This window comes from Corvus hawaiiensis, chromosome 6, assembly GCF_020740725.1.
Source record: "Corvus hawaiiensis isolate bCorHaw1 chromosome 6, bCorHaw1.pri.cur, whole genome shotgun sequence".
NCBI classification, from domain to species: Eukaryota; Metazoa; Chordata; class Aves; order Passeriformes; family Corvidae; genus Corvus; species Corvus hawaiiensis.
In genome coordinates, this window is record NC_063218.1 from 21,269,812 (window position 1) to 21,296,641 (window position 26,830).

The 26,830-nt window shown below is 37.8% G+C and overlaps 1 protein-coding gene across 36 annotated transcripts in view; it reads right to left on the reverse strand.

Moving 5' to 3' along the window:
- NRXN3 (neurexin 3) overlaps nucleotides 1-26,830 on the reverse strand; it is a 985,201-nt gene that overhangs the window by 131,241 nt on the left and 827,130 nt on the right. For all 36 annotated transcript variants that reach the window (XM_048307857.1, XM_048307861.1, XM_048307848.1 and 33 more), the window contains one exon: nucleotides 3,564-3,735. In XM_048307857.1, the coding sequence (XP_048163814.1) occupies nucleotides 3,564-3,735 (172 nt within the window). The remainder of the gene's footprint in view (nucleotides 1-3,563; nucleotides 3,736-26,830) is intronic.

A 26,830-nucleotide genomic window follows, 5' to 3' on the forward strand; every position in this document is an offset into this window, starting at 1 on the left:
CAAGGGTCTCACCAAGAACATAAAAGCAGGAAAATAACAATGACCAAGCACAACCTGTTTTCTGGGACGTACACAAAAGGATGGACACATGTGAGACAACAGAAGGGAGGCAGCCATAGAAAACTGCTTTAGACTACAGCAAAAGGTTTATACCTTGAATGCAAAACATTCTATCAACTTAATGAATCAAGCATGAAGAAATTGGCTATCAGTACAGCCTATGGAAAAAGTCCATCTCCTTATTCTGCTCTTGAGAGAGAGGAGAAAGGGCAAAACTAATGTAAATAAATCACAAGCATCTCAATGGTTTTGGCTGAACCACAACAGCTGAACTGCAGATAGCAGCCTTTGTACTAATGCTACTATTTGACATCTCCCAGTTCTCAGGAGCTTTGTCTCAGATACCTATACTGGGCCACTGTTCAGTCTTTCTGCCCACTAAGAGAAACTGGCACTTTGGAATGGTACTAAATATGAGAGATCATCCCTAGTGATTTGGATTATTTCAGTCACAAAGCCAACCTTAGCTCCAAATTAATTCCCTCCTTTACCGTTTTTCTCTAACCCTTTTCCTAACAAGAAAGTGTAAAGCTTGTGTTGCAGGTGACTGAAATGCAATTGGATGCTACAAAACCCAAAATGTCAGCGCCTGAAATGTAAGTTTGTCGCTATTCTATTTTTCTTGTCTTTTATTTGAAGTTGTAAAAATACAGCTTTGGAGCCTTTTGGTCCCATTGGGCTAGTTTCAGTTAATTTCAATTTAACTAAAGACTGTATTTTAAGGAAAGCCAGTATTCTCTCACTTTGCTCCTTTAATGAATATCCAACTCTTATTTGTACTTTTCATTGAGCAAGTAATTATAAGTCTAATGTATAATCCTTCCACAAGTAATAAAACTCAGAGAGGAGCATGGAAATGCCATTCAGAATGCAGCCCTGACTGAAGACTGTACCATGTGTGATGACAAAGAAGATACATTTGATAGTTTATAAAATTTGTAAACATTAAGCTGCAGCACTGTGTTGAAAACCAAGTACACATTAAATTGTTCATTTTACAGACAGTACAGTGTGCCCAAGCATGCCTGGGCTACAAATACAATGTTTTTTAAACACTATGAATAACTGTGTTTCCAGAATTTACACGATCCTACGTGAAACACAAGGGATTACTTAGCTACTCTCACACAAGTTTGATATGAATTTAAATTTTCAGCAGGTTCCAGTTGAAACACACTGGATTAACCCGGGTCCATCCAAACACAAAGGCTGTACAGACCTGAATTTCTGCTGAACACAGGTTTGGTTTTGCAGTCAATTCAAAAAACAATAGTGCAAGTTTGGTTTGTGAAAGACAACAAATAATTAATTTCAAAAGCCCCTGTTTAGTCTTTTTTTTTAAACCATTGACTTCCCAGAAGATGGGACTAATAAGTATTGGTTTCCTGTAATTATTGATTCATTGAATCTTTTCTGAATCCTAGGCATTCATAATGCCACTCTATTATATGGATATTCTGGTATTTAACATGAATTGAGATCAAGCCACAATCCTTTTCTCTGGGAAGGCTGGAACATTGCCCTTCTCCCGTGTTTTTTTTTTGTTTGTTTGTTTGCGTTTTTTTCCCATAGTAATATAATATCTTTAGGTTTTTTTAATTTTACCCTACTTGTTTTTAATTTGGCTAAAATATTGGTTTGAAAGAAGTAGGAAATAAGGAAATAAGGAAAAAACCTGCACATGCAAAGTATGGTCCCATAAGCCTTATTTTCACAGGGACAGGCTGAAAAATTCATCATCTACAAACAGACAGAAATTGAAATACATGCATGGAAAGGAAAAGGTGTCTGGAAGATAAAGGTGTCCTTTTTTCTTAGGGTACAACTGCATACACTCAATACTAGCCCAGAACATAAGATTAATGCTGATTCCATAAAACCATACATCTTCTAATGAAAACACAGAAATATCTTTAGCCAAGGCAGAAGCCCAGGGTACTGAGGTAGTCTCTGAGTGAGATTTATTTTCCCTTAAAAAAAAAAAAAAAAATCTCTAAAGCATTGAGCTGAATATTTTGTTTCTTTACACCAGAGACTTACTACAGCAAGCAATGGAAGAAGAAAATTTATTCATAGGGTTTGTAGTGACTGTAATTGGCTGCCAACTGGATTGGAGGTATTTTACAAAATAATTGATGAAAGGAGCAGAAGAAAGATCCTCAGTCGGACCTTTCCTAGCCCACTTTCCTCTCAAACCAATGGATAGCAGAGCTAGAATCTAACTCAGCATATCTGTCATGGCATTCTTCAAAAAGAATTTTTTCACAGAAATAAGGTTAATAATGGAAATGTATCCTTTTGCATGTATCTCACCAAAACACTGACAAAGGGACATATGTGGTAGAGAGCAACACAGCATAGATGACTCACATTTAAAAACTTTCCTGTGCACTAGAAGAGATGAACTCATCCCCTTGGAGTAATTTATTAGTATAATGTCACATAAATTGGCATATAACCTCAAGTTAGGATATTTCCCATAATTTAAGTTTCTTTTGAAAAATTCCTACACAATCAGCAAGAATTTTTCGTTCTGTCCTGAGTTACTACTGTACAACCTAGAAATAAATGTTGAATGTTGCTTAGACTAAATATTGAAAACCAAGAAGATCATAGCTTGATCTTAGGCAACATATGAATAAGAGGAATGTCATTAACACTGAAGTTCTTTTCTTGTGCTCATTCTTCCTTTTATAACCATACACATCATCATACCTCAGCTATCTAATGCACTGTCAGCATCACATACAACAATCTGTTTTTCACTTGCAGTAAGTTTGATCTTTTAGCATGGTGACAAAGTATCACAAGGTTGTGATTTGCCAGTGATGGGATAAAATACGTGATAGCGTATCAAGAGCCAGTTGTTCACTATTTCTGATGGATTTAGGGTGATAATTTCCAAAGATACTGAATTGTTCCACTGCATTTGGACATAAAGTCAACTAGGAGTTGTCAGTTTTGGTTAGATGGTGTGTTAACCTCTGTATCTGTAAACCTAAGGGAGAAAGTGAAATCCATACGATAAAAAAATTACAAGGCAAGCGTAAGGTCTGCTCAAATACTGGCTTAATCTTTCACATTCCTTACATTTCTACTATATATTTATATAGACAGTATCTGGGGTGTAGCTAGAGTCACCACTCCTTTTCATCAAGTCTGTTCAAAACTTTTCTACCTTAAATATTTAGAAAATATCACAAGTAGCAAAACCAAGTTTGTCATTGAATGACTTTGTAACACTGTGCAGAGCCAGGATTCACTGAGAGACCTCTGAAAAAGCATGATCCATGTACATCATACCACACAGTTGGCATGCTTATTCTTCCAGTGTAAAGGACCACTAGTTTGTTTTCCAAGAGACAGAAAATGCATCACCAGGCTGGTGAATTTATTATCAAGATGAAGCAACAAAGATTTATATAGTAACCAGTTGTTATTAAACATTAGTTTATAGGTACAGATACACTGCAAGAGAAAAACAAAATGAAAAATATCTGTACCTGTGGGGTAATGTTCATTCACTGGCCAGCTGTCAACCTGAAGTGTTGCATTGCCACCATTCCTGGTAAAGCGTACTACGTGGTATTTGCCATCATTTACAGGTGTGCTTTCCTCTTTAATAGAGATGTCCACTGTGCCAATATTGAAGACTACACCAATCTTGCCTTGCTCCTAAAAGAAGAAAAGAAACAAATGTTTTTAAATTGCTGTCGCTTAGGAGAATGTTCTTGGCCTATAAATCTCTAGTGGGTAATTTTGCCAGTAGATGGCACTGAAGAATACACAGAAGCATCATTTTGAGCTTTCTCAGGACACATTTCATTGGTTCTGCTTCAATGCAAATGCTGTCTTTCACACTGTTCTTTACAGCATTCACCTGAGGACAGTGACTCATTTGTTCCCGTAAAACATCACAGAAGACAGGTGAGAAACCAGGCAACAAAAATCAGGAGATGTGGATAAAGAGTTATTTGAGCAACATCTCTACTGATTATTACAAGTCATTTGTTATATAAAATGGAGCCACAGACTGGCTGTATCTCAACACCTGTTTTGTTCTGTTATTCTTCTTGGGAAACAAACAGTCCTCACCCCAAAACAAACAACTGTGGGATCCAGAAGGAAGAATGCAGTTGTAAGATGAATGGAACTCAAAGGGAGCAGGAACGTAATTAGCTGACTTTGACAACCTGAGGGAAGCTAATTGCTAAAATACCTAAAAGACAGGAACAGCCCATCTTATTCTTCTGCACACCAAGCAGTGCCTTACCAATAAAGCAGTCCTCCATAGTGTCTTCCTAAAATTTTCCACTAGTCACTGACTGAAAGGGAAGAGCAGGCAAAGCCTGTTGTAGTAGCCACAACACTTCCCTCTGCAGCTCCCCTCAAGCAGTTCCAAGTAATGACCATATTCAATGACCTCAGGTTGTAAAATACACACCCAGAGTATATTCAGATTAGATATATGCATTTAATACTACTGATTTAACCAGTGACAAAAATTCTTACCACTGTACAATTAAGAGGAATGCATCTTCAAACATTGAGTAAGGAGAGGCACAGTATGCTGGTGTCAACAATTATGAAGGCATATTATGTGTACTGCACAGATCCAAAACTGGTACAGACAGGCAGAACTAAAATGTATCATATAGGAAATCAAGACATTTGCTAGCCATCCATACCATAAAATTTGTGAAGCTTTGCTGACAGTTTTAAAAGAAAAATCAAGGAAGAAACAACAACAGAGAGTAGATGGCCATCGTCTGTGCAAATATATCTTCTTTGAAAAAAACCTGAGGTATAATAAAGGGTCATGGGACAGTTCTGTTCCTATGTTACATATCTGCTTAGTGGGCAGAGGACTCCATCCTTCAGGGCTGTTACCCTAACTTTACTACATTCACATTAGCAAAATCAGCAATGAGAAAGAAACCTCTCCTCTTGTACTCGATGTCCACCTTGGATCCCTCTCCTGGATTTAATCCTGTCTCCTGATATCAAAAGACCTTTTTTCCTTAAAATTTTGCTATGTTTCAATTTCTCAGGAGGCCTTTCTGATTCTTGCTTTACCTTATATTTCAAAGCTTACTCATACCAAAATACTCATCACAAGTTCCTTGTATCTCCAATACACTTATTTTCTTTGATATTTTCTTCCTAACACCAAATCTCCTGGTATCAGACTACAATATTGTTTTAGAAAAGGAAAGCAGACAGTCCTGTAGCTGAAGTGGTCATGAACAGTGGTTCAATTACAGGAAGTTTAGCACTAAAACAGTAAGCATCTTGGTTTTTCTCTCATTACAACAGTAAATTTTTGACTGTGCTAAATGTATGCTGGATAGCAAGTTTCATGTACATTCATACTGTTACTCTTTGGAGGGACTTTTCTTCAAGATATCAATAACATCTTTCTCTTTTCACTGGAACATGAGGTAAGTGGATTGCTGCTCCCAGCAGATACATGAACTCAGATGCCATTTGAAAACAACCAATGTTTCTTCTCTTATGCTAGTCCAAAAATAAGTGAAGTTTCAGTTAACAAATATTTATTTCAGGTAAAAGCATTGCTGGCAGACCTTTACCACTTCTTTGACATATGAAGTAAGTGATCTCCCAACACTGTTTTAGTGAATCTTTTGCTGGCAACCATATAATTATCTTTACCTGCACAGCAATTAGCAAAGAGCACGTGATTAATTTTTCCTCAAAGACTCCTATAATATATAGTGACCAGGTAAGCTGGCTACTGACATTGTGGTTTTGCAAAGTGTGGCTTTACAATCAACTTCCTGGACCTCTCATATTGCTTTTTAATTGCCATCAATACATCAAGCTTCTTTGGCAAACTGTGGCTGCTCTAAGAAGAGTCCACCTTGGTGAAGGCATAGCATGAGCAGGTAAGATGAAGAGCTGCACCTCTTCTAATGGAACAGCTCACCACCACCACAGAAGAGGAAGGGATTAAGAGATATTCAGCAGAGCGAAAACTGCATACCTTTAAGCCTACAGGCTCAATGAGGCAAAGGTAAAAAGTTGCAAGTAGGGAAAGGATGGTGGGAAGTTCAATTAATCTCTGAAGAAGGAGAAAATTTTTTTGATTTCTCCTTAGATGAAAAGGAGATAGTACCTTTCACCATTTCTTTTCCCAGGGCTTGAAGGAAAAGACCTATTTAAAAGGCTAGTGATAAGAGGGCAAACTGGGAAATAGATAAGATTCTGGAAGAAGAGGACTGCAAAATACCAGTGGCCTTTAGTCTGATGGAGAGAAGAGGGAAATGAGCAAACTGGTGCCTTCTCCATCCCAAGAGCCAGCCCCTCCCAGAGTCAGAAAAAACAGCCCTCCTAAAAGCAGTGTAACACTTAGTTGTAATTAAGAAATGCAAACATTTGTCTAAAAAAAAAAATCATGGGCCTGATGGATGGCCTATTCCAGGTCTCTTCAGATGACTCTTGGGCAGAGCTCCCTGTTACTCTTTAACCCAAGTTTTGCAGAAGCACGACTTCTGAGACTCTTATTTGAATTGAGGAGGAACTTGTAATGAAAATGGTTTTGCTCCAATTACCAGGATAAAACACAATACAACACAATATGTCAAAAGTAGGGCTACTGAAGCCAAATGGCACACACAGACCCTAAGATACAGGTTATTCATGATATTTTATATCTCCAGGGCACCAGACACTACAAAAAAATTAGTTTACACATTCCTGGCAGAAGAAAAAAAATAAAGTAAAGCAAAGCACAAAGAAAATCCTACAGCAAAGAACAGTGACCATGGACACAGGGGACAGATCCTCAATTTATTTTCAATATCGCTTCAATTCCAGTTTCCTGCACTACAGCGCTTCATTAAAAACAGCTTTTACCAAGACCTACCTTCCTGCTAAATCTGCAATACAAGCTTTACCATTAAGGTTTAACACTTCATGATGGACATGACCTTTCATTCCTTTCCCCACACATTCAGCTGCTGGATTTTCTTTCCACATAACCAAGCAAAGGTATTAACTAGACCAGTAAATATGTGACAAAGAAAGATTTACCTTTGAGCCACTGCCTATAAAGTTTATTTTGTAGCTATGGAAAAAAAAATCCTAACTATAAGTAAGGAAAAAGGTGAATACAGAGCCACACAGAGCAAACAAGTTACACAGTCCAGAAGGGCTCAAGAGAATTTTAACACAGTGCAAATTTTTTCCTCTCTATATTGGTATTCACTGGCTGCCTCAAAAACTTTCCATGAAAAGGCAACCATTAATTAATGTTTTCGAAATCTCCAAGTGACATCAAGTGCTGGCACTACGTCTTGGAAAACTGAGAACCATTTTATTTATAAATAATGAAATGAACTCAACATTCAATCTGTTTTACTTTTCCTCTTCTTTCTTTAAGGTTACTGTGCCTAAAAGGATTTTTAAAATTTTTCAAGAATTTGTCTGGAGCTGATTTGTCCCATAAAATTGCTGCCCTCAAAAGCCACATTACCATTTCATTGCTTACAGTCCTTCTGGAGATAAATTCCTGCCATTATGTCTCTAAGACTTTAGAAATATAGTTATGATCACATAATGGAATGGTTGTAGATAAATTATGAGAACAAAAAAATGTGCAAAGTACTGAAAAAAAAATAAATTGCACAAGGCTTCTCCTTCACCTGTCTACTCTATACGGACTCCTGGCAACAGTTTGTTATATGCACAATTACCAAACATTTTGAACATTGTTAAATGACACAAGAGCTACTTTACAGCCTGGATCAGGAGATTGGCAATTTATTGGTTGCCCTGAAGCATTAATTCACTTTGGACACCTTTTCTTCTACCTTTTTGTAAACCAGAGTCTTCATCTATGACAGAGGAGTTAAAGGTACCTATCTTTCCAAGCTCTACAAGCCCTGAAAATCCAGATATATTTTACTTAAACATTGGTGATATACTGCTAATCCCAACCTTTCAGCCCTGAGAGCAACTACAGTCTGAGAGGAGCAGGTTCTAAGCTTTTCTCAGCTTCTACTTTCAACTCCTTCAAAACCTGTTCCTTTCTTCTAAAGGGACCTCAGGAACAGGTCTGACAATTTTAGCAGGTATGTTTTATCTTTTGTTTCCCTCCATTCAAAAAGAAGTAGAGCTTGTCCTCTGTGCAAATTGTCAGGTCTTTCCTTTCTCCATGCCATACCTTTACATTTTGAAGGCATCTGTCTTTTTGTAGCAGACCAAGTAGAAAGAAAGTAAAATGGGGTTGGCAGTGATTTTGTAAGATGAGCAGTTGGAAAGTGTTAGAGGGTACACATACATGAACATACATGCACTCTGTGCTCTTAAAAGGGCTTTACCCTTTTCTTAATCTAAAATTCAAACAGTCCACACTAAAAGTATATAGTTGTTCCCTGTGTGCAGAAAGCATTTCATTTCAAAAACCAAGAGAGAAAACTCCAGGCATTAGGACAGATCCTACTCTCAGCTGCATCAATGTGAATCAATAGCAATTCTGTTGAAGAAACTCAATGCCTACTGATGCAAGTGGAAGCAGAGTTATCCCAGTATCTTTATGTTGTTTTGCTTATTTTTCTGAAGCAAAATATAAAATTAAAGGAAGCATTTATAAAAATACCTGAAATCTGACTACCATCCCAGCCTGTATTTTCTCACACTCATTTTAGATAATAATTTTTTAAATAGCCACTACTGCACAGACTGCCTCCTCCTCCCACTCTGGCTGGTTCCAACATGGCTAGACATCAGCCCAAACCTGGCAGACAATACTCCTAGTTACTCTGTCCTGCAGATCACTGCTGATTTTGCTTCTCTCATTTGAAAGGGATACAAGCTCTTTTAGTAATACAACAAGCCATTTCTCACTGTAGGAAGGTTTAGTAAACTTTCTCTCCCCACCCACAAATGCCACACACATACACTTCATCTGCACTACCCTCTAAATTCAGGAAAATTATTTTGTTTTTTATAACCCTGAGAACTGCTCTTCCTGGAATGGCTTGCTTCTGCTTAGGCTCCTCACACTTGCAGTCTATGTTTTTAAAAAGAGATTGAACTTTTATTTCTCCCTCTTTGGAATTGTTTTCAGTTTCTTTTCTTGATTTCCTTTTGTTTTGTTTGCCTGGTTGTTTTTTTATTTTTGTTTGCCTCAAACTTGCTTCTGGATGTTAGTCCTGCTGAAGGATTGCTCACTTTCTGTGGTTCAGGGGGCTTTGCACAACAGTGCTAAATGTAGAGAGTTATCCATGAGAACTCGAGGTATAAATGCATATTCCACAGCGGACACTCATTTATTACTACAACTACAAATCACTTTATGTGAACTTTCAATGTAAACAGAAAGTCCTTTTCTGATTAGAAAGGTGGTAAAGAACAGCACTGTCCTTAGAGGACCCTTCTGGGCTGCAGTTAGAACTGAATGCACGGCTGGACAGATCTTTCTGGTATACACGTATCAATGGATTTAAGAAGGGGAATTTAAGAAGGGGTATTAGAACCTGTATTCAGCACAGAGCATAAGGCAGTTAGTTCTACTCTGACTGGCCATATTTAGTACTGGTTTTAATATCACTGAGAGGTAAGTGTGAAATCAGGATTCAATATGTAATAAACTCTAGAGCTGGGTAAAGGGAGAGTTTACTGAATGAAGTCTGCCTTTATCCAAACAGTGATGGCAGGGGAAGTACGTTCAAGAATCAGTATTGCCACCCCAGCAAATATGATAATCAACAAAACCAGCAAATGCTCTTAGAGAAATTACAGGCACTGAAGTTCACCTGACTTGGAAGTTTTTATTCAGGGTGCCAACACTTTACACTTACCTTGAAACAAGAACAAATGTTGTTAAGGGGAAAGGAAGTACACAGGTCAGCTAATTTTGTTTGATTTTTAAGGCCTGTTAAAAGAAGCAGTAGGTCATCTTTTGTTATATACTGTTTGTTACTGCTTCTTTAAGATGCTCAACCAGATCTACTCAGTGTCAGTTACAAACCTATTTATCAGAAAGAATCACACACACACAGAGGATAAAATAAATAGAAATTATTACCCTTTGGGGGCATGGTTTTTAAAAGAAGCAATTCTCAGAGATACATAATTTATAGGGCTAAAAAGGACAATTATTATAATCTACTCTCCTCTAAAATTTTATAGGAGGTCATATATCTTGTCTGAATTGATTCTTTTTTAAACTACAGGATATATTTTAGAGCAGCACTTATTTGTGATTTGCAGCTGAGGAAAGAAGCCTTGGATTCATTGCAGTTGCTTCTTTGATGAGATTGGCCTAGAGTTGAACATGGTCAAAAAGGCAGGTGGAATTCAGAATTATATTGAAAAGGAACAGTGTACAAAAGGAAAACCACTATTATAAGTTAATGGTGGACTTTTGACTTAAATTCTTGAACACAGTACACAGAAATTTACAGGCCATCATGAAAAGAAAAGGAGGAGATCTAAAAGGTTCAAAAAAGTAGTACACTTGAAACTGTGTACATACTCATAAAGCAATGATTCAGCACTGTTTCTTTATAACTCAAAGAACTACAAATATATAATAAAAGCATTTGACAATTATTTTAAGCAAAAAAGTACCAAATTCATGGGAAGAATCAAGAGCCATTGAATACAACTATATGAATATAACCTTTTGCTCAGCTCTTCCTGAAAAGCAGATTGTTATTGTTTCTTTTAATTGTTACTTCCTATATTGAAACACCATCTAGCATCACACTGCCATAAATGACTTCTAAGTCTGTGATCAAGCCAAAATTTTCTGGAAGGTTTCTCCTGATCCTTGTTCATTTTAAGAAGTGGTGAAACAATGAAATTGGGAAAGATTAATGAGAATCTAATCTTTTCTGTTGAAGGCTTAGGAAAGGTAGTTTGGATCAACATCTGCCATGGCCAGGCTGCTGCCTTTAGCCCATCCTCAGAGCAAAAAAAATGCTAAAGCAGATGACTTAAGGTTCCAGCTTCATCTTTCCATTACTGCAAACTCTCTTCTCAGTTTTATAGAGCGTAAGAGAAAATCACTCAGCTCTCTGAGTTTTTTGCTTGAAAGCAGGATTTCCAATCCTTCATTTCAATTTCCCCATGGCCCTGAAACACCTTCATTTTACTTATACATTTTTTCAAGTGGAGACACCAGAAATTTTTAATTTTAGTTTACAAAAGTACACAATCTTACCATGGGGGCTCACATTTCAGGCTTATTCACCATGATCAATAGTCTAATTCAGGAGTGCTCTCTGGAAGTGTTCCTTGTATTGAAAAACAACCTCTACTCATTGGTTGGAGACATATTACATTATTTGGCTAAAGTAAAATTTATAGCAGTTTCTTTGTTAAGAGCTTAACAAATTTTCCAAACTGCCCTTCATTTTTTGCCCATTGAATGTTTATGTAGGACACAGACAGTAATATAATACTTATTTAATGGCCCATACTACAAGAAATTGTAGTACAGCAATATACTGCTACTAAAGTACACCTTACTCCTGTTCTTCAATTTTTTTTGACCAAACACCTTTGCAATATTACAGCAATAGAGCTACAAGTGGGATGTGAACTTGCCATTCTCTTGCTTTAATTTTGCCTAATCGCCTTCTCTCCCTGCGTCTTTTCCTCTTCCAATCTTTGCCTTTTGTCTAATAAAAGTTTCTTTTATAAACAAAACTACCCTGAAGACAAGCCAAAAAATGGACAAGAAGCTCAATTCTGTGACAATTCTACCAGGAGCAGGAGTGGCTCATTATGTACAACAACACACACAAGATATGTGCACCAAGAAAAGAGATGAAATGTGGAAGCTGCTTGTTTATTTCAGCTGAGATACCCTGCACCAGACAAGAGCTTTACGTATCACTGAAGTGGTTTAGGTAACATTAATATACAATATCAGAGACTTACACTTAGGAATTAATTTTGCACCAGAAGTTAACACATTTTGTGTACAGTTTGAGACCTTTTAATTTTAACTCACAAAGGTAATCAAGACTAGTTAGATAGAGTACACGGTTGAAAGAAAAGATTTTTGCTTTTACTGCTGCTCTGCTGTACCTTGAAAAAGCCACTTTCATTTCTCTCTCTCCAGTTTGTCTTTTTATAATGTGAAGTTACATTATCTAAAGGATTATCAAACTGTATATCTGTATGTTATCTTCCCCAGTGGAGCCCTGGTATCCAGTGAGGCCCCCCCAGATGTTGTTGCAGTGCAGTTAATTAATATCAAGCAGAGTATCCTGATTAACAGTTTCATCATTACCATGACGAGGCTTGTACTAAGCTCCCCCTAAACCCATTTCCACAAAATCTGGGGAATGCTGTGGCACATCTAGTTGCTCTTATATCTGACACCTGCCAAGTCTAGTAATCAGTGATATTCATCAGTCTTAAAAGGGAGGCTTCCTTCCGTGCCATTCAGTGCCTAGGATGGTGCGCCCAATTAAATCTGTTTTCCCATTACCAAGGATAGCACCAATACACTGCCAGTCAATTAACAGGCAGTAAAATATTTCAAGAAACACATGCAGGTGTGTTTAGGCCACAAAATTTGCAAAAAACAATTGTTATTACACAGCTGGTGAAACTCCAGCCACGAGGCTGCTAATCCCCACTCATTTAGGGGTATCATACCGGAAGTAGAGAAACAGAAATTAGCCACATGCTGAAAAGGGGCATTTCCTAGGGAAACAGAATGCAAAACAAATTAAAAAGGTGATACCTGTCTATTGGTTCACTAGCAAATACATTATTCAGATTGCTAATTTGTTTCCACAGATTAAAATATGCATCATAAAAATCTGCCCTATCTGATGGTGTGAACTCCAACTATAATTAGGATTAAATATTCTGACAGTGCCTTCTGAAAATATAAAGAGTAGATCCTGGAATGTTTTGTGAAATTATACCTTGTAGATATGATTCTGGACTAGGGCAGAAACAGGAACCATTCTGAATGTTGACATAAGCTTCAGTTTTTCTAGAGAACTGAGCCAATGCATATTTTGTGCTGCATTTTAAACTCAAAGTATGCTCAAGCTGCTGCACACCTCCAGCATTATAGAAGTTGGCTGATTAAAGCAGGTCTTTACCTTCCTGCTTCTAAGTGCCGCTCTGCAACTCACTCTTCAGACAAAAACATGACCAGCTGTTAAAATGTCACATCCACTCAATAAAGAAATGACTGCAGTAGCAAGTCAGATTTTAGTAGGGCACAAAAACAAGGAACTTCCTCCAAAGCAGAGATTTTCCAGGAGAAAATATGCCCATCCATCTCACAACATCTCCTCTGGGGTTTCAATCCACTGGGTAACATTGCCAACAACTTGTGCTGGCAGAAGCTAAAAGCAGCAGTCACACTCCAGTGGTTTGAACCTCACTGGACACCAGATACTCACCAAAGCCTCTCTACCACTTCTCCAATTCAGCTGGACAAGGAGAAGAAATAAAATGGAGAAGAAATAAATGGCTCGTGAGTTGAAATAAGGGCAGGGAGAGATCACTCATGAGTTACTGTCACTGGTAAAACAGTCCCAACTTAGGGAAATTAGTTTAATTTATTACAAATCAAATCAGAGTAGGGTAATGAGAAATAAATCTTAAAACACTCCCTTGACTCTTTTCCTTCTTCCAGGACTTTACTCTCAAACTCTATCCTCTCCCCACTGCCTGCCTCACTTTGGACTTTACCACAGGCTCTATCCCACTGCTATTGTTCCTGCTCAGCAACATTTTCCCCCTTTTTAACTATATTATCACAGAGGTTATACCACTGTCACAGATGGCCTTGTCCAGCAGCAGGTCCTAGTCTTGGAGTTGGCTGCCATTGGCTCTGTCAGACGTGGGGGAAGCTTCTGACAGCTTCTCACAGAAGACACCTATGCAGCCCTCTCATACCAAAACCCTGCCATATAAACCCAATACATACACAAAATATGGAATTAAAGATCTGATACTTACAGGCCGTGTGGAATAAACTATGTACCTTAACTACTAGGCTTCCTTATCAAAAGCATTGGTACAATTGTGAGATGTCAGTGAGCTGAAGGCACAGCATATATATTACTCAGTAACAGCAATCAGAGCTGTCTGTCTCAACCCATAACCCACAGAAAAGTGAGCACTCGTCAAGAAGATGGCATTAAAAAAGGACACTGCTGTCTGACAGGAAAGGTGATCACAAATACCAACTTGCCACCATCCAATTAACCCAAGTGCAATAGATACAGAAGTGCAAGGGCTGAAGAGGCTTTGGACAAAGTTAATCTATTTAAACTTGGTTTTGCCTAGAGTATATTTTTTTGCAAACTCTCTTCTCTTAATCATAAAGAATATTCTAGGGTTTCAGAGTGGTCCAAAAATATTTGTTCAAAGGCATTATATGACTAAGCACTATATACTACTGTATTTTCTTTTCTTAGTGTTTTCTTTACAGAATTTTAATAGAATAGAATTCTCATAAAATTTAATGCATCCAGGGCCTATGTTCTAGGTTCCTTTTGAAATCTATGAAACAGATTCCATGAACTGTATAATATCAACAGCATATTGTAACCAAAGTAGTCTTCTTTACCAGACAAGTGAGTGGTTTAAGCCAAGGTTTAATAGGTCTCTCCAATGCAAAAAGAAAAAGAGGGAAATATAAGGATTTGTAAACATAAAAACAGTACCTGGATTCAATAACAGCTTATTCCTAGCTTTTCAAAGCTCACTTTTTAAATATGGCAGGTTTTTTTTAAAGTTAGTTTAATGTGGCTTTTTAGATGTGGCTGGACTCCAGCTGAAGGCATTTCTAATCCTGAATCAAAGAGGTTTCCTAAGATTTTTAATGGAAGCGGAACATTAAAAATACATGAACATTGCAGTATAGGAAACTTATATTTCTAATGAAAATAGTCTAATTACCCAAAATAATTTAGTAGTCTACAGATTGCATGACAGAGCACTGATAGGTCAGAAATAGTGGAATATTAGACAGAGATGGGAAAAGAGAAGAGGAGAACATAGTGGTTTGGAGAAACAGCTCACAAAGGAGGCCACCAGTACCATTTGCATGCTGGAAAGCAGAGATGACGACAAATGACTTGACAAAATTTTGCAGAAACTAGAAGTTAGAGGAACAGAGCAAATAATTGAAATGTCCTTTCATTCTTAAGCCACTACCTAGCAATTTACATTACCTTAACTTTGCTACCAAGGAACATTTTAAACACTCATATTTTACATATGCATAGGATGCACTAACTATGAAATAGGTCAAAAGGCTACATCTGAAACTTGCTGGAAATAGCACCTCACATCAAGACCGACTTTTCCTACAAAGATGAGAATTTTATTGAATCGAGATAGGCCGCTGGGAAAAATTACAATTTGGCTATTTGCATATTTATTTTGTGTTGCAGAATTTGCTTACTCTAAAGCTGTTTGGCAAAGTCATATCAGCTGAGCCCCTTGCCAAGTTTGTATTATCTTAGTTAAAACAGAACTTCTGATGTCAAATGGAAACTTGATTATTGGGAATGGATGTCATAAAGAAAGCTGGAGTACTTCCAGTACAGATTTTTTTGCATAGTAGGTGCGGGACGAAGTAGTGAGTAAGGAGAAGGTTAATGTCACAATTTCAGTTTCCATACTTCTTCCTGATATCTTCTCTACACTTTCTAGGAAAAATATTATGAGATGTAAAAGGACAACCAATATATCAAAGGCAACTCCTGTCTTAGGACTGTGCTGAGATCTTAATCCTACTGTAATACCAGAGGTGCTTAGAAGATGAGTGTCCTGTAGGTTCTAAAACACTTTGAAATCAGTGGGAGAGAAACACAAAAGAACTTAACATAAGGATGCATTCCAGTACTCAGCCTCCCTTGTCCCTACGGCCACTCACTTATTCATGTTAACTTCCATGGGAAGAAGCTATGTTTCATCAGGCCTGTAGGAAGGGACAAAGACAACCTTTAGGGACAATCCTTTATTCAGAAATCATTGTAGCTACCATTAGGAACACTGAAGTAAAGGAAGCTCAGGGTATGGGAGGTAAGACCAGTAAAAAAATAGCCCTAACATGTCCATTCCTTGATCAAAAAAAATTTTTTCTGAATAAACTGGAGAAGCCAAAGGAATTTAGAGATACAGTACTGTTGTGATTTAGACTACACAGTTTATGCTTACATACTAGAAGGAAAATTTTTCTTCCTTTTGTACAGCAGTTTGTGATTTAGCAACACTCAGTAAATATTACCCAAGTGCAAGAACAGAGTTCTTCTGTTCATTCATTATTTTGTCAGCAGGCTGCTGAAAATAGTAGGTCAAACCCTGACATTTCTATTCAGGAAAAAGCCCTACAAAGGACCCAGCTATGAAAAAGGATTTAGCTTGATACTGTATGTTCAGAACAAAATAACATAGCCTTTAAAAATCAAATTTTAAAGAACTGCCATTTTGTTTAAGGAAGTAAGATGCACCTAATCTTTTTGCAGTAATATGACTATAGCACCAACTTTCCATATTTTCTCCTTCCTACACAATTTAGCCATCTGACTAGTTGATTGGGAGAAACAATTAACTTGCAACAGGCTGATCTTGTAAAATACAAACTGAAGATGCAATAAGGGTGATGAATGTCTGTGGCCAACTATTATGGCTGTTGCCTGTGTCTTCAGGCAGATGGAGGACAGTACTGGCAGCATATGGCATGGGAGTTTGGGCTTGGAAGGCAGATACAGCAGACTTCTGATAAAAGGAATTAAAACCAAAGCAGCATGGTGGCTAGAAAGCCAGTCTGACAGACCAAACTGTTGATCGCCTTCCTCATTTCTGCATCTCTACATCTTAGCCAGTTCTACAGGACCCCCTCTCCATTCCTACTGCTTGCCTTTTAGCTCTGCCTGCAGAGAGAGAGTCAAGAAGCCTTAGCTGGAAAGGGGCTAGAGCCAACAGTCATTTTGGCAGATGCAGCCAGGCAGCAGTGGTCAGCTGGTGAAGCTGGCCAGGGTGAAAGTCTCATCAAACTGTATGAATCCTGCTTGCTCCTTGAAAACCTTAAGGGATAACTGAGTGCTTTCGAAAATGGTTATTTGGGCACTTTGGTTGCTGGGATACACCAAAGCAAAAGGTGATGGAGATCAGCAGCTGTCCCTAGAGCCTCTCACTACAGCTTCAATGGTAAGGCCCACAGGAGTGCAGCGCCTTGGGCCCTGGGGTATAACAGGATACCCTGCACATCACACTGTCACCTGGCCACTGCTGCACGGAAGCCAATGCCTTAATCTTTTGCACTAGCTGTGCCCCAGTTTCCTATGGGCTTTAAAGTCTATAGGCATTTTTTTTTTCTCCCGACTAGTCTGAACACTAACCCTGGATAACCTTTCATCTCACGCAGTTCTCCTTCTTGTCACACCAAAGTTTGGACTTGTTTCTTCTCCCAATATATTCCCCATTTCATTCCTCTAGGCATCTTTTATCCTTATTATTTAAGAGGACCCAACTGCACTGTAAATGGAAGGGGTTTCCCTGCAGTTTGGTAAAATCTTAGAATGATTTCACTGATACTTTGTCATATATTTTCTGAATTACATTAAAAGAGGAGAAGCTGGTTTTAGTTAACCTTCTTGATAAGCAACAGTTGACAAGATCATTGAAAATTACCTACTTTCTCAACTCTATTGATGGGTCTGCTTATGTCCATGCATAATAGTGTAATGAGGAGTCACATCCTTTCAATATCTTTGCTATACCTATGCTATAGACAGACTGTGGCTTTCAAGAACTTTTTAAAGGGCAACTACCAGCCAGTTCAGTAGAAACTTTAGTGTTGTCAGTTTAAAAATAGTACATAGAATCATAGAATGATTTGGACTGGAAGAGATCTTAGAGATCATCTATTTCCATCCTCCCCTGCCATGGGCACCTTCCAGGAGACCAAGTTGCTCCAAGCCCCATCCAACCTGGCCTCAAACACTTCCAGGGATAGGGCAGCCACCATTTCATTAGGCAAACTGTGCCAGTCCCTTGCTACCTTCATAGTATATAATTATATACTAATCAGAAATTATACAATAGTGAAAACAGCCATTTTTTATAAGAACACTGGCTTTCATATGCAAAAAAAAAAAATTTCTCCTGAGGATAATACACATCTTCAAGATTCAAAATATTATTTTGCAAATTGGCGGACAATGCTAGTGACACAGCCTTGTCAGACTATAAAGAAAATAGCAACAAAACAAAGCACACAGTATGTGTATGTATGTGGGAGCACTTCAGGAACAAACAAAAAGGAATGCTGGCATGGATTGTCTGTGTTTGTAGCTATCGTGTTCTACGTTTAGCCACATTACAATGGGAAGAAGATGAGAAAATACAACAAAAATAGCACATATCTGCTTTTTGCAATGGTCCTGTTCATCTCTGTGGAATCTCACTGCTCCTCTGAATAACTATTGCTATCCTCAAATTGCTTTGTACTTCATCACAATATTAATAATCAAAGACTCTCCTTCAGAAAATGGGTACAATTGCTTTGGAATTAGTAATATGAAATTTATGCTGATCCACCAAACATCATTCATGCTCTTGGACCAAAGAAGAATTAAGTACATGACATAAGTGAAAGGAGCTCCAGGGAACTCATGTAACAGCAGTCTGCAGGCAAAGATAACCTACACTAACACCTAAAGGATGGAAAAAACAAACAGATTGCAGTTTGGTATCATAAAATCACGACGGTCTTTTTTCACACCAGAACACAAATTAACCTAAATACAGTCTCCCTAAATAGATGGGTACAAATGCCAGCCTGAATGCACAGCAAATTCCTGCGTCAGCCCTCTGAAAGTTTCAGAAGGGTTTGCACAGCTTCTCATCAATGAGCCTCAAACCCTAGCAGAACTGTCCCAGTGTGGGAAAAGAGAATGAATGGCCAGAATACTTCAGAGAGCACAACCGCTGGTTCAAAACTTCAGGTTTGTTTCAAAAAAAAGTATCAAAGATTTAAAAAATTCCACACCATGATGGCTTTTAAACTTCTCAGATTTACCATAATGAAATGAAAAAGCAATAAAAACATTACAATTGTTTTATTTAATTACCCAAATTTTGTCAGAATTTTAATTTCTAGAGATATTACTTCTTCCATTTGGTTTGTATTTTCATCCTCTGTTTTCCTTTGAAGAAAAAAAGGAAGGAGAAAAGATGACAAAATGAGATAAAGCAGAAATGTTCTTATCACTTATAAGCCTAAACTTCAGATATTCATTTTTCCTGAAGACGCAATTTTCGAATACAAACAGCAACATTATCTTCAGTGGAAAGCATTCAAACTCTAAAAATGTGTCCAGTTAAAATCTTGCTTTGTTATGTTTGTAATTTATTTTTATCTTTCCTAGACAATGAAATATGTGAGTTTCTCAAATTGAAATTATATGCAGAGCATAACCACATCAAACTGGTGGCTCGTGCAGCCTACTATGACCTTCAAAAAGACGTATCATAATCTTCTGATTTTGTATACTATATTTATTCAGTGCCGTTGTGGCTCTTACTAAAGAGGTTGGCCTTCCTTAAGCTCCCTGCCAAACTCTGGGAATCATTATCTCAAGGGAACTATAAGAAGAATTACTATCAAGGGAGATAACACTGCGGTCTTTTTAATAAGGACTCTTCTTGACATTGAAGCACGTGCTACATGGTGGCAAGGGAAAGTCTGTTGAATATAATTTCTTCATGCAAAGTTATTTGAATCTTATATTGGTTTGGTGCTTTTTAAAATGCAATTATCAATTCACTTTTATCATGGTGCACTTTCTTCTTTCAGGTGACTACATCTCGGATTGTTTGGGGGTGATTTTGTTTTTCATGTTGCATATTCAACAAAGATGCAACCCTAAAGTAGAGAGTTCAGTATCACAGTCAGTGGTTAACAACTCTGCAGCCTTCAAGGTGGCACTGGAGACATGCACTTCCCCCAGCCTTCAGGGCTATATTTCCTTCTTTATTTGTGAAACTACGTAGGTGGTTTCAAGAAGAAAAAAGAACATGAAAGCCTTGCTATCTTTTGTAGCAAACACTTCTCCAACAGAATGATCTGAAATGGGAAGGAAGCATGAAAGAGGCTTTATTGTTTTTGTGAGAAAGGTTAATAGCAAGAGCTGCATTTAAGAAATAAAAGAAAAAAAAAAGGTGAGGGAAATGAAAAAAAAAGCCAACAGCTATGTCCCAATTTTGATCAAAGCAATAGAGAGGTAGCTGTTCCAAGTGTCTCCCCATTTTTCTGGATAACTTTATAGACATGCAAGATACAATACTTCATTAGTAACTTTTTTTTTAAACATCCAACTGCATGCAACAAACAGCAAGGAAAACTCCTTCCTAATACTCCTCCTATGTGCCATCCTCATTAGCCAATGCACCTTCTGAGAGGATTCCAAGAAAAGGAGTGAGATTCAAACCCTACAACACTTTCTCTCTTCAGGTTTTCAGGACAAATGGACAGTAAGGGGTACGAAATTATTCTGTGTGCATACTAAAACCTGACTTTTTTTGTGATTTGCAGTTTTTCCAACCACTATCAGTTGGGCTGAGACTCTAACTCATTTGCTGGAAACTACCAAGCATCTACAGAAGAATTGGCATTTTCTTTTATTACCTGTGTGGATTGAGATCAACTGCTAACTAGAAATTAAGGGCATTGTTTAATCCTGGCAGCATTCCTTAGACTTCAGTGTTGTTTATCTAGAAATACATTTGGCTTGAAAACTGTTGCTTTAAATTGATCCTCTGAGTCTTCTTAACCCTGTTAGCAGTGGAGGACTGGGTATACTGCATTATTTTCTGAGATTTGCCTGTGGTTTACTTGCAAAAGCCACTTTACTATCATTGCATTGACACGCAAATGGAACCTGCACTTAACCCTGCCACATTTGCCAACTGAACACAAATCAAAGATTTCCACTCTTCATTGTCAAAAAGATGAACTATTTTCTGTCCAACTCAAAGAGCCCTAGTATATCCAGATCAGTCACTTTCCAGAAATGATGTAAGCCACAATACTGGGTCTTGACCACTAACGTCTCAGAACATTTCCCTCTTTTGACTATGGGTTTATGTGTACTTTTCTTGCTGTGACAAGCAATTTTGAGAACAGTCTGCAGTTCCATTTGTGTATGTCACTTACAAGTTATAGTGCTTTTTGTCTTGTATACCAGGGTTAGAACAATGATCTGAATTGCTCCTTCCTGAAGAGTCTCTCATAAAACTATGAAAAGGAAAAATGGGAGAGATTAAGGAGGAAGCAGACCCACAAAAGCATCAATACCGTGTACCAAAATACTACTGCTAGCACAGATCAGTGTCTCTACTGGGTGTTTGAGATAGCTGAAAAAGAGAACAGACGCAATGACTCATGTTACTAAAGGTACAGTGCTTGTGATCAGAGCTGAGTTTCCTGGATTGTTAAATCAGCAACTTTCTTAAATGTTGAATTAAAGACATTTTAAATAGTATTTCAAAGTTACAGTTGGTTACATTTGAGCAATTCAACATTAGCCAAGTGGTGATCTTAACAATGCCACATTAAATATTTTCTTTTTAATTAAGGTAATAGCTAAGCTCTGAGGATGGGTATTGGTTTACACTTCGTTAATTTTACTGTTAAATGGAAAATAAGATATAGAAAGAGATTAGCAGAACACTGTGACAGAAGGGCCCTTTCAGCCAGCCTGAACCATCACAATGCTTGCAGTTCCAGAGCCATCAGTTTCAGAGTGAGTCAGGCTGTGTGTGCAGGAGCCCCGAGCTCAGGGTGGCTCAGCACCCACAGCTGCACACACAGCTCATAGGAGCAGCCAGCACACACCGGTCTGACAGCCACGCTGGCTGCTGTCCACACAACACAGTTCAGCTTCTGCACAGATACAGGTGAACTTTGTTTTTCAGCAGCAGAAGGGCAGTTCTGCAAGCTCCTTTCTATTGGCTGGTGGAGTATTAACACTGGGTATCGTTCCAGCATGATAAAGGGAAAATTTATGTATGCCAGCAACAATTTAGGCAGCAAATTACCTACTTTGCTTACCCAAGTTTAACCAGATTGCAACATGATACAACATTGCTATCATGTAACAAAATCCTGCAGTTTCAAGAGGATTACTTAGATTTGAATTAGAAATTAAAATTAGTAGTGCTATACAGAGGCTTCTATAATAGGAAAGTCTCAAAAAACTCAAAGTACTTCAAACTAGAAAAGTTAAAAATGTGAAAGTAAGAGATGTACAAAATAATGTATGAAACTGAGAAGTCAAGTCAAGCACTTTGATTCATCTTTTCTGCTTAACAGACAACTTATGAAACTATGTTATCCTTTTCTAACACAACACTAGTTTGTAATCTAGGCATGTATTTGCTACAAAATATTTTTGAGACCACTGCATTAGGAGTTAACATTCACAGAGGTAACAAAAATTTCTGAGGATGAAATCTTCTTTTCAAGAGACCAACAATAAAGACTCTTGTGCTCCAGAATATAAAATGAACTGATAGTTCTTAGAGAAAAAACTTTTGCTGGAGCCCAAACAAGGAGTTGCTTCCTCTCCTTGTGTTGGTTTTGCTTGGTAAAAGTTACTGGCTAAGAAATTCCCTTCTGGAACACATTGATAATTCTTCTGTGTTCAAAATTATCATTCTGAATATAGGAGCTCTTAAAAGTTTTTGTCATGGATTTGGGTCCTGTTTCCACAAGCAGTAAATGCTTAATCTGATTTTTCAAAATTAGGCCCACTCCTCTAATATACGATGAAAAGAAGCTCCTTTACCGTTCATAATTACTAGAGAAAATTGTTAACCGCTAAGACATGTAAACGGCTTTCCTCATGCTCTCCGTTTGAAATTATCACATAATTCTTGCTCACAGGATTTATTACAGGGTAAGGGAAGATTCTCATTGGATCCATTCTGAAAACATCAGTAGCATATCACTGCTCGCCAGGTAAAGAGGGACAGCTGGCAGAGCATTTACTCCAGTGACTGGAAGAAAGTGAGTAGTTTGCTTTTGTGAAGGAAGTCATGGTTTAACAAATCAGTTGGAGAGCTTCATGTCAGAAGATCCTAATCCTACCCCTTATGTTGGAAGGGACTTGCTGTGTAACTTGCAGGAAGCATAATAGCAATTTCCCCCCTCTTTATTTTTCAAATGAGAACAACATTTTTATTAAGTGGGTATAGACTGCTCAGAGAACCCAGAATGGGAGAAGTCTAGACAAATGCAAACTTCACCCAAGTATTGTCTGACCTCTTACTGAAATATTTACAGATTTGTTTGCAGGCTGAACAGCTCCTGATAGCAGGATAGCTTGTTTCACTGCACAGTCCACCCTCCTGTCTGCAGCTGTTCTCAGGGGACACATGTAATCATCACATTTGTCACGATGGCAATGGTGATAATGATACCGTGTGCACTAATGAAAGGCAAGTACATATTTCACTTTCTGTGAGGGCTGGTGCTTGGGCAACACTGCCTGCCAGCTGTCTCTGTCCACAGCACAAACTGTAATTTAGTTAACAAAATGAGCCATTTCAGAGATCAGTCATTATCCTGCCTGTCTTTATCCATTTACAGTTGCTACCAGTGATAAACATAGTAGGTCTTACAAACAAGGCCTTTACAGCTGGAAAGGATGGAAAAATAATCACAGAAAAAAATAGGACTCTTGCCCAATCTGGTCTGCCTAGTCAGGTTTTTTACCAGAGTTCTGGAACTTCTACTTCTCATCTCTAAAGTTAAGCAAAGTATCTTGGACACACAATTTATTCTCAATTTTGCATCTTCACTTCCGGCTTCCTTGATACTTTACAGGTTTTTTGTGGTAGCTGTGGTCTGACTAGAAATTCTCCCTAAAATCTCTTTCTGCTTTATATCCACCATGTGTTTTAAAATCCAGATGGATGTTATGGTTCAGTTAGTCTCCCAACTAAATGAACTTTTAGGGGTCAAACAGCTTCATGGCCATAAAGAAACAATGTTTGTCACTATTGAAGTTTCACCTCCCATTTACATGAAATTTGATGAAAGAATTCAGAATATTTTGTTGATTTACTTTTCCCCTCTGTTGATGGAACAAGTATATCCAGACCCCTCTCATAATCAGTAGTGGGACCACTGCTTATAATTCAATATTAGTCAAGTGCTGAGTGAAATTCTGAGCATAAATCATTCCACATCATGGTCTACAGCTTCAAGGTCTCACTCATTTTCCTCTCAGTATCTAGTTAACATTTGGTACTGCATCCTCCCTTAATTCAGTTGCCATTTACTCCATTCCTTTATCCCCATCAAAAAGAAAGACCTTGTATCTTTGAAAAGTGCAAGGATCTGCACATCACCAGAAGTGGGAAGAAAGATCTGGTTTAGCCTTGAGGGCTTCAGAGCAGTATCAGAAGAGCCCTAATTCATTTTTTGAGAAGCCACTCAAGTCTCCCACTGTCACTGCTGATGAGGGGCATGAACACTCCCTGCTCACTGAATGCAATCAACTTAGGTCTTAATGACTCTCCAGATGATTTTAAATGTCTAGACCCATACCCTAATCACAAGGATTTCCACTAAGATTTGATTCTGAAAATGGTAACTTGAAAAGAAACTTTATCTTCCATCTGGACTTCACACAAAATTACTGCATTGGAGTAAAAAAGGTGGAAAAGGGATGACACCAGGTCTGGATTTTCCCTATTCATACCACAAGAGTAACACTATGCTACCATTTAATGACAGTGTTGTGCAGTTTACTTTGTAAATAGTTGTGAAGAGCTGCAAAATCTACTGAAAGACACATAAATAGTTAACATACATTATTCTCTGAATAAAATACAAATCGTGGTGATCCTTAAAACATTTACTTAATAGTTACAATTAAGATTGATTTGCTAGCAAAATTATGCAACTATTCATACACTATCCTATAGAGTACAGCCACTACAGTACTGGAAGGTAACATACAGACGCCTTTGGTGGGTTTTTTGGGTTTTTTTTTGTTTATATTTATGATGCTTGTGCCAATGAGGCACCTGCAAACCCTACTTCATTGGTAAGCACTGTAGCAGAAATAAGTCACAGATTATTAAAATATGACAATATGAATCCAATATTCTTTTTATAAGCAATCAAATGTACTAGGAACCTTTGGATCTACAAAGACGTAACGAAACACCAGATAAAAGAAAACAGGTGTCAGACAGAATTTCAAAAGACCTTTTAAAAAAGCACTTTACCAAAAAACCCTATAAACATCATAACAGGAGAAAAAGTGCTGTAAAGAATTAAAAAATTATAAAAACAAAACAAATAGAAATTAGGATCAAAATTGTGGGGGGCAGGGGGTGGTTTTCAGTAAGATAAAGAAAACAATGCAGACACTGCTTAAGGAGCCCCATCTCACATAGTTGTCAGTGCTGTGGAAAAGGATGTAAATAACAAAGAAACAAATCTGCAGCTGGTACAAAATTATTTAAGTTATTTCTTAGTAGGAGCTCTATGAAAATAGTCTATGCAATGGCAAATTAAATTTACTGTTGACAGATGCAAAGAAATGCATGCTGAAAATAACTAATAACTGCATGTGTACTGCCAAGTTCCAAATTAACTGGAAGCACCAAGAAAAAAGGCCCCTGTGTGTGCATCTCAATCTGTCAAAGTCTAAACATGAGATACAACATGGGATGAAGATCCTAAATGAGGGACACAGCAAAACCACTCAGGCAGAAAACTTCAAATACTTGGGAATTTATTGTGAATAGATTTTTTTTTTCCTGAAACCTCTGCTCAGTTGTTCCCTATTTCTGATACAGGCAAGTTTTGACATTAAAATTTGGTGGAAACCAAACAGCAACAGAACATAAGTTAATCTGAGACCAAAAAAAAGTGATATCCCTTAAAGAGACAGACTTTGAAAACTATTTCCACATATATGTCTGCACATGAGGAGGCCACTTTGAAAACTATTTCCACATATATGACTGCACATGATGATGAGCATCATCAACCCTGGATCCTACAACATGTCCAGATAGATGCTGATTAGATGAACCACTGGTCCGAAGAATAATATCCACACCTATGGCATTGCAATGCAATCCAGTTTTGCCCTCGATAGCACTTTGTCAAGATGTACATAGGCAAGGCACATATTCAACCTCCTTTTATTTTTTCTTTCTATTACAAAGGAGTCATTGCTCAGACTAAAGTCTTAAATTTTCCAGATTGTGACACATCTCTGATGGATGGATGATTCATATCAAATGAACCAAAGCCATGCACAGCCTTACATCAGTGATGGAAAGATGCTTAAAGCACATGCCAAGTGTGTTTATTTCTTAGGGGACCCTATTCCAGGCAAGGCAAAAGAACAGCCTGCTTGGCTTTGTGGATGATGCAAACAACGGAGGCAGAACTCACGTTGCATTAAGTGTTTTGTAACAACTTGCAAAGCAGAGAATATGATCTGACAAAGGGGTGGAACACATAGGAGGAAAAGAAACTTAGGAAGATTTGGCAGCATATCCATGGGTTAAATGTGTAAAATGTAAGAAACATAAAAAGTATTTAAGGAACGTAAGCTACAAAAAATTACTCCTCCTCAAACCCTGAGAGTTCCCTACTGATATAATTAGACTAAAAACCAAACCACACAGACAAGGCAGCAAACTCACCTTGGGACGTGATCTAGTTTAAGTAGACATGGGGCTGCTAAGAACTAAGGTAGAAGAGAGAAATGCAAAG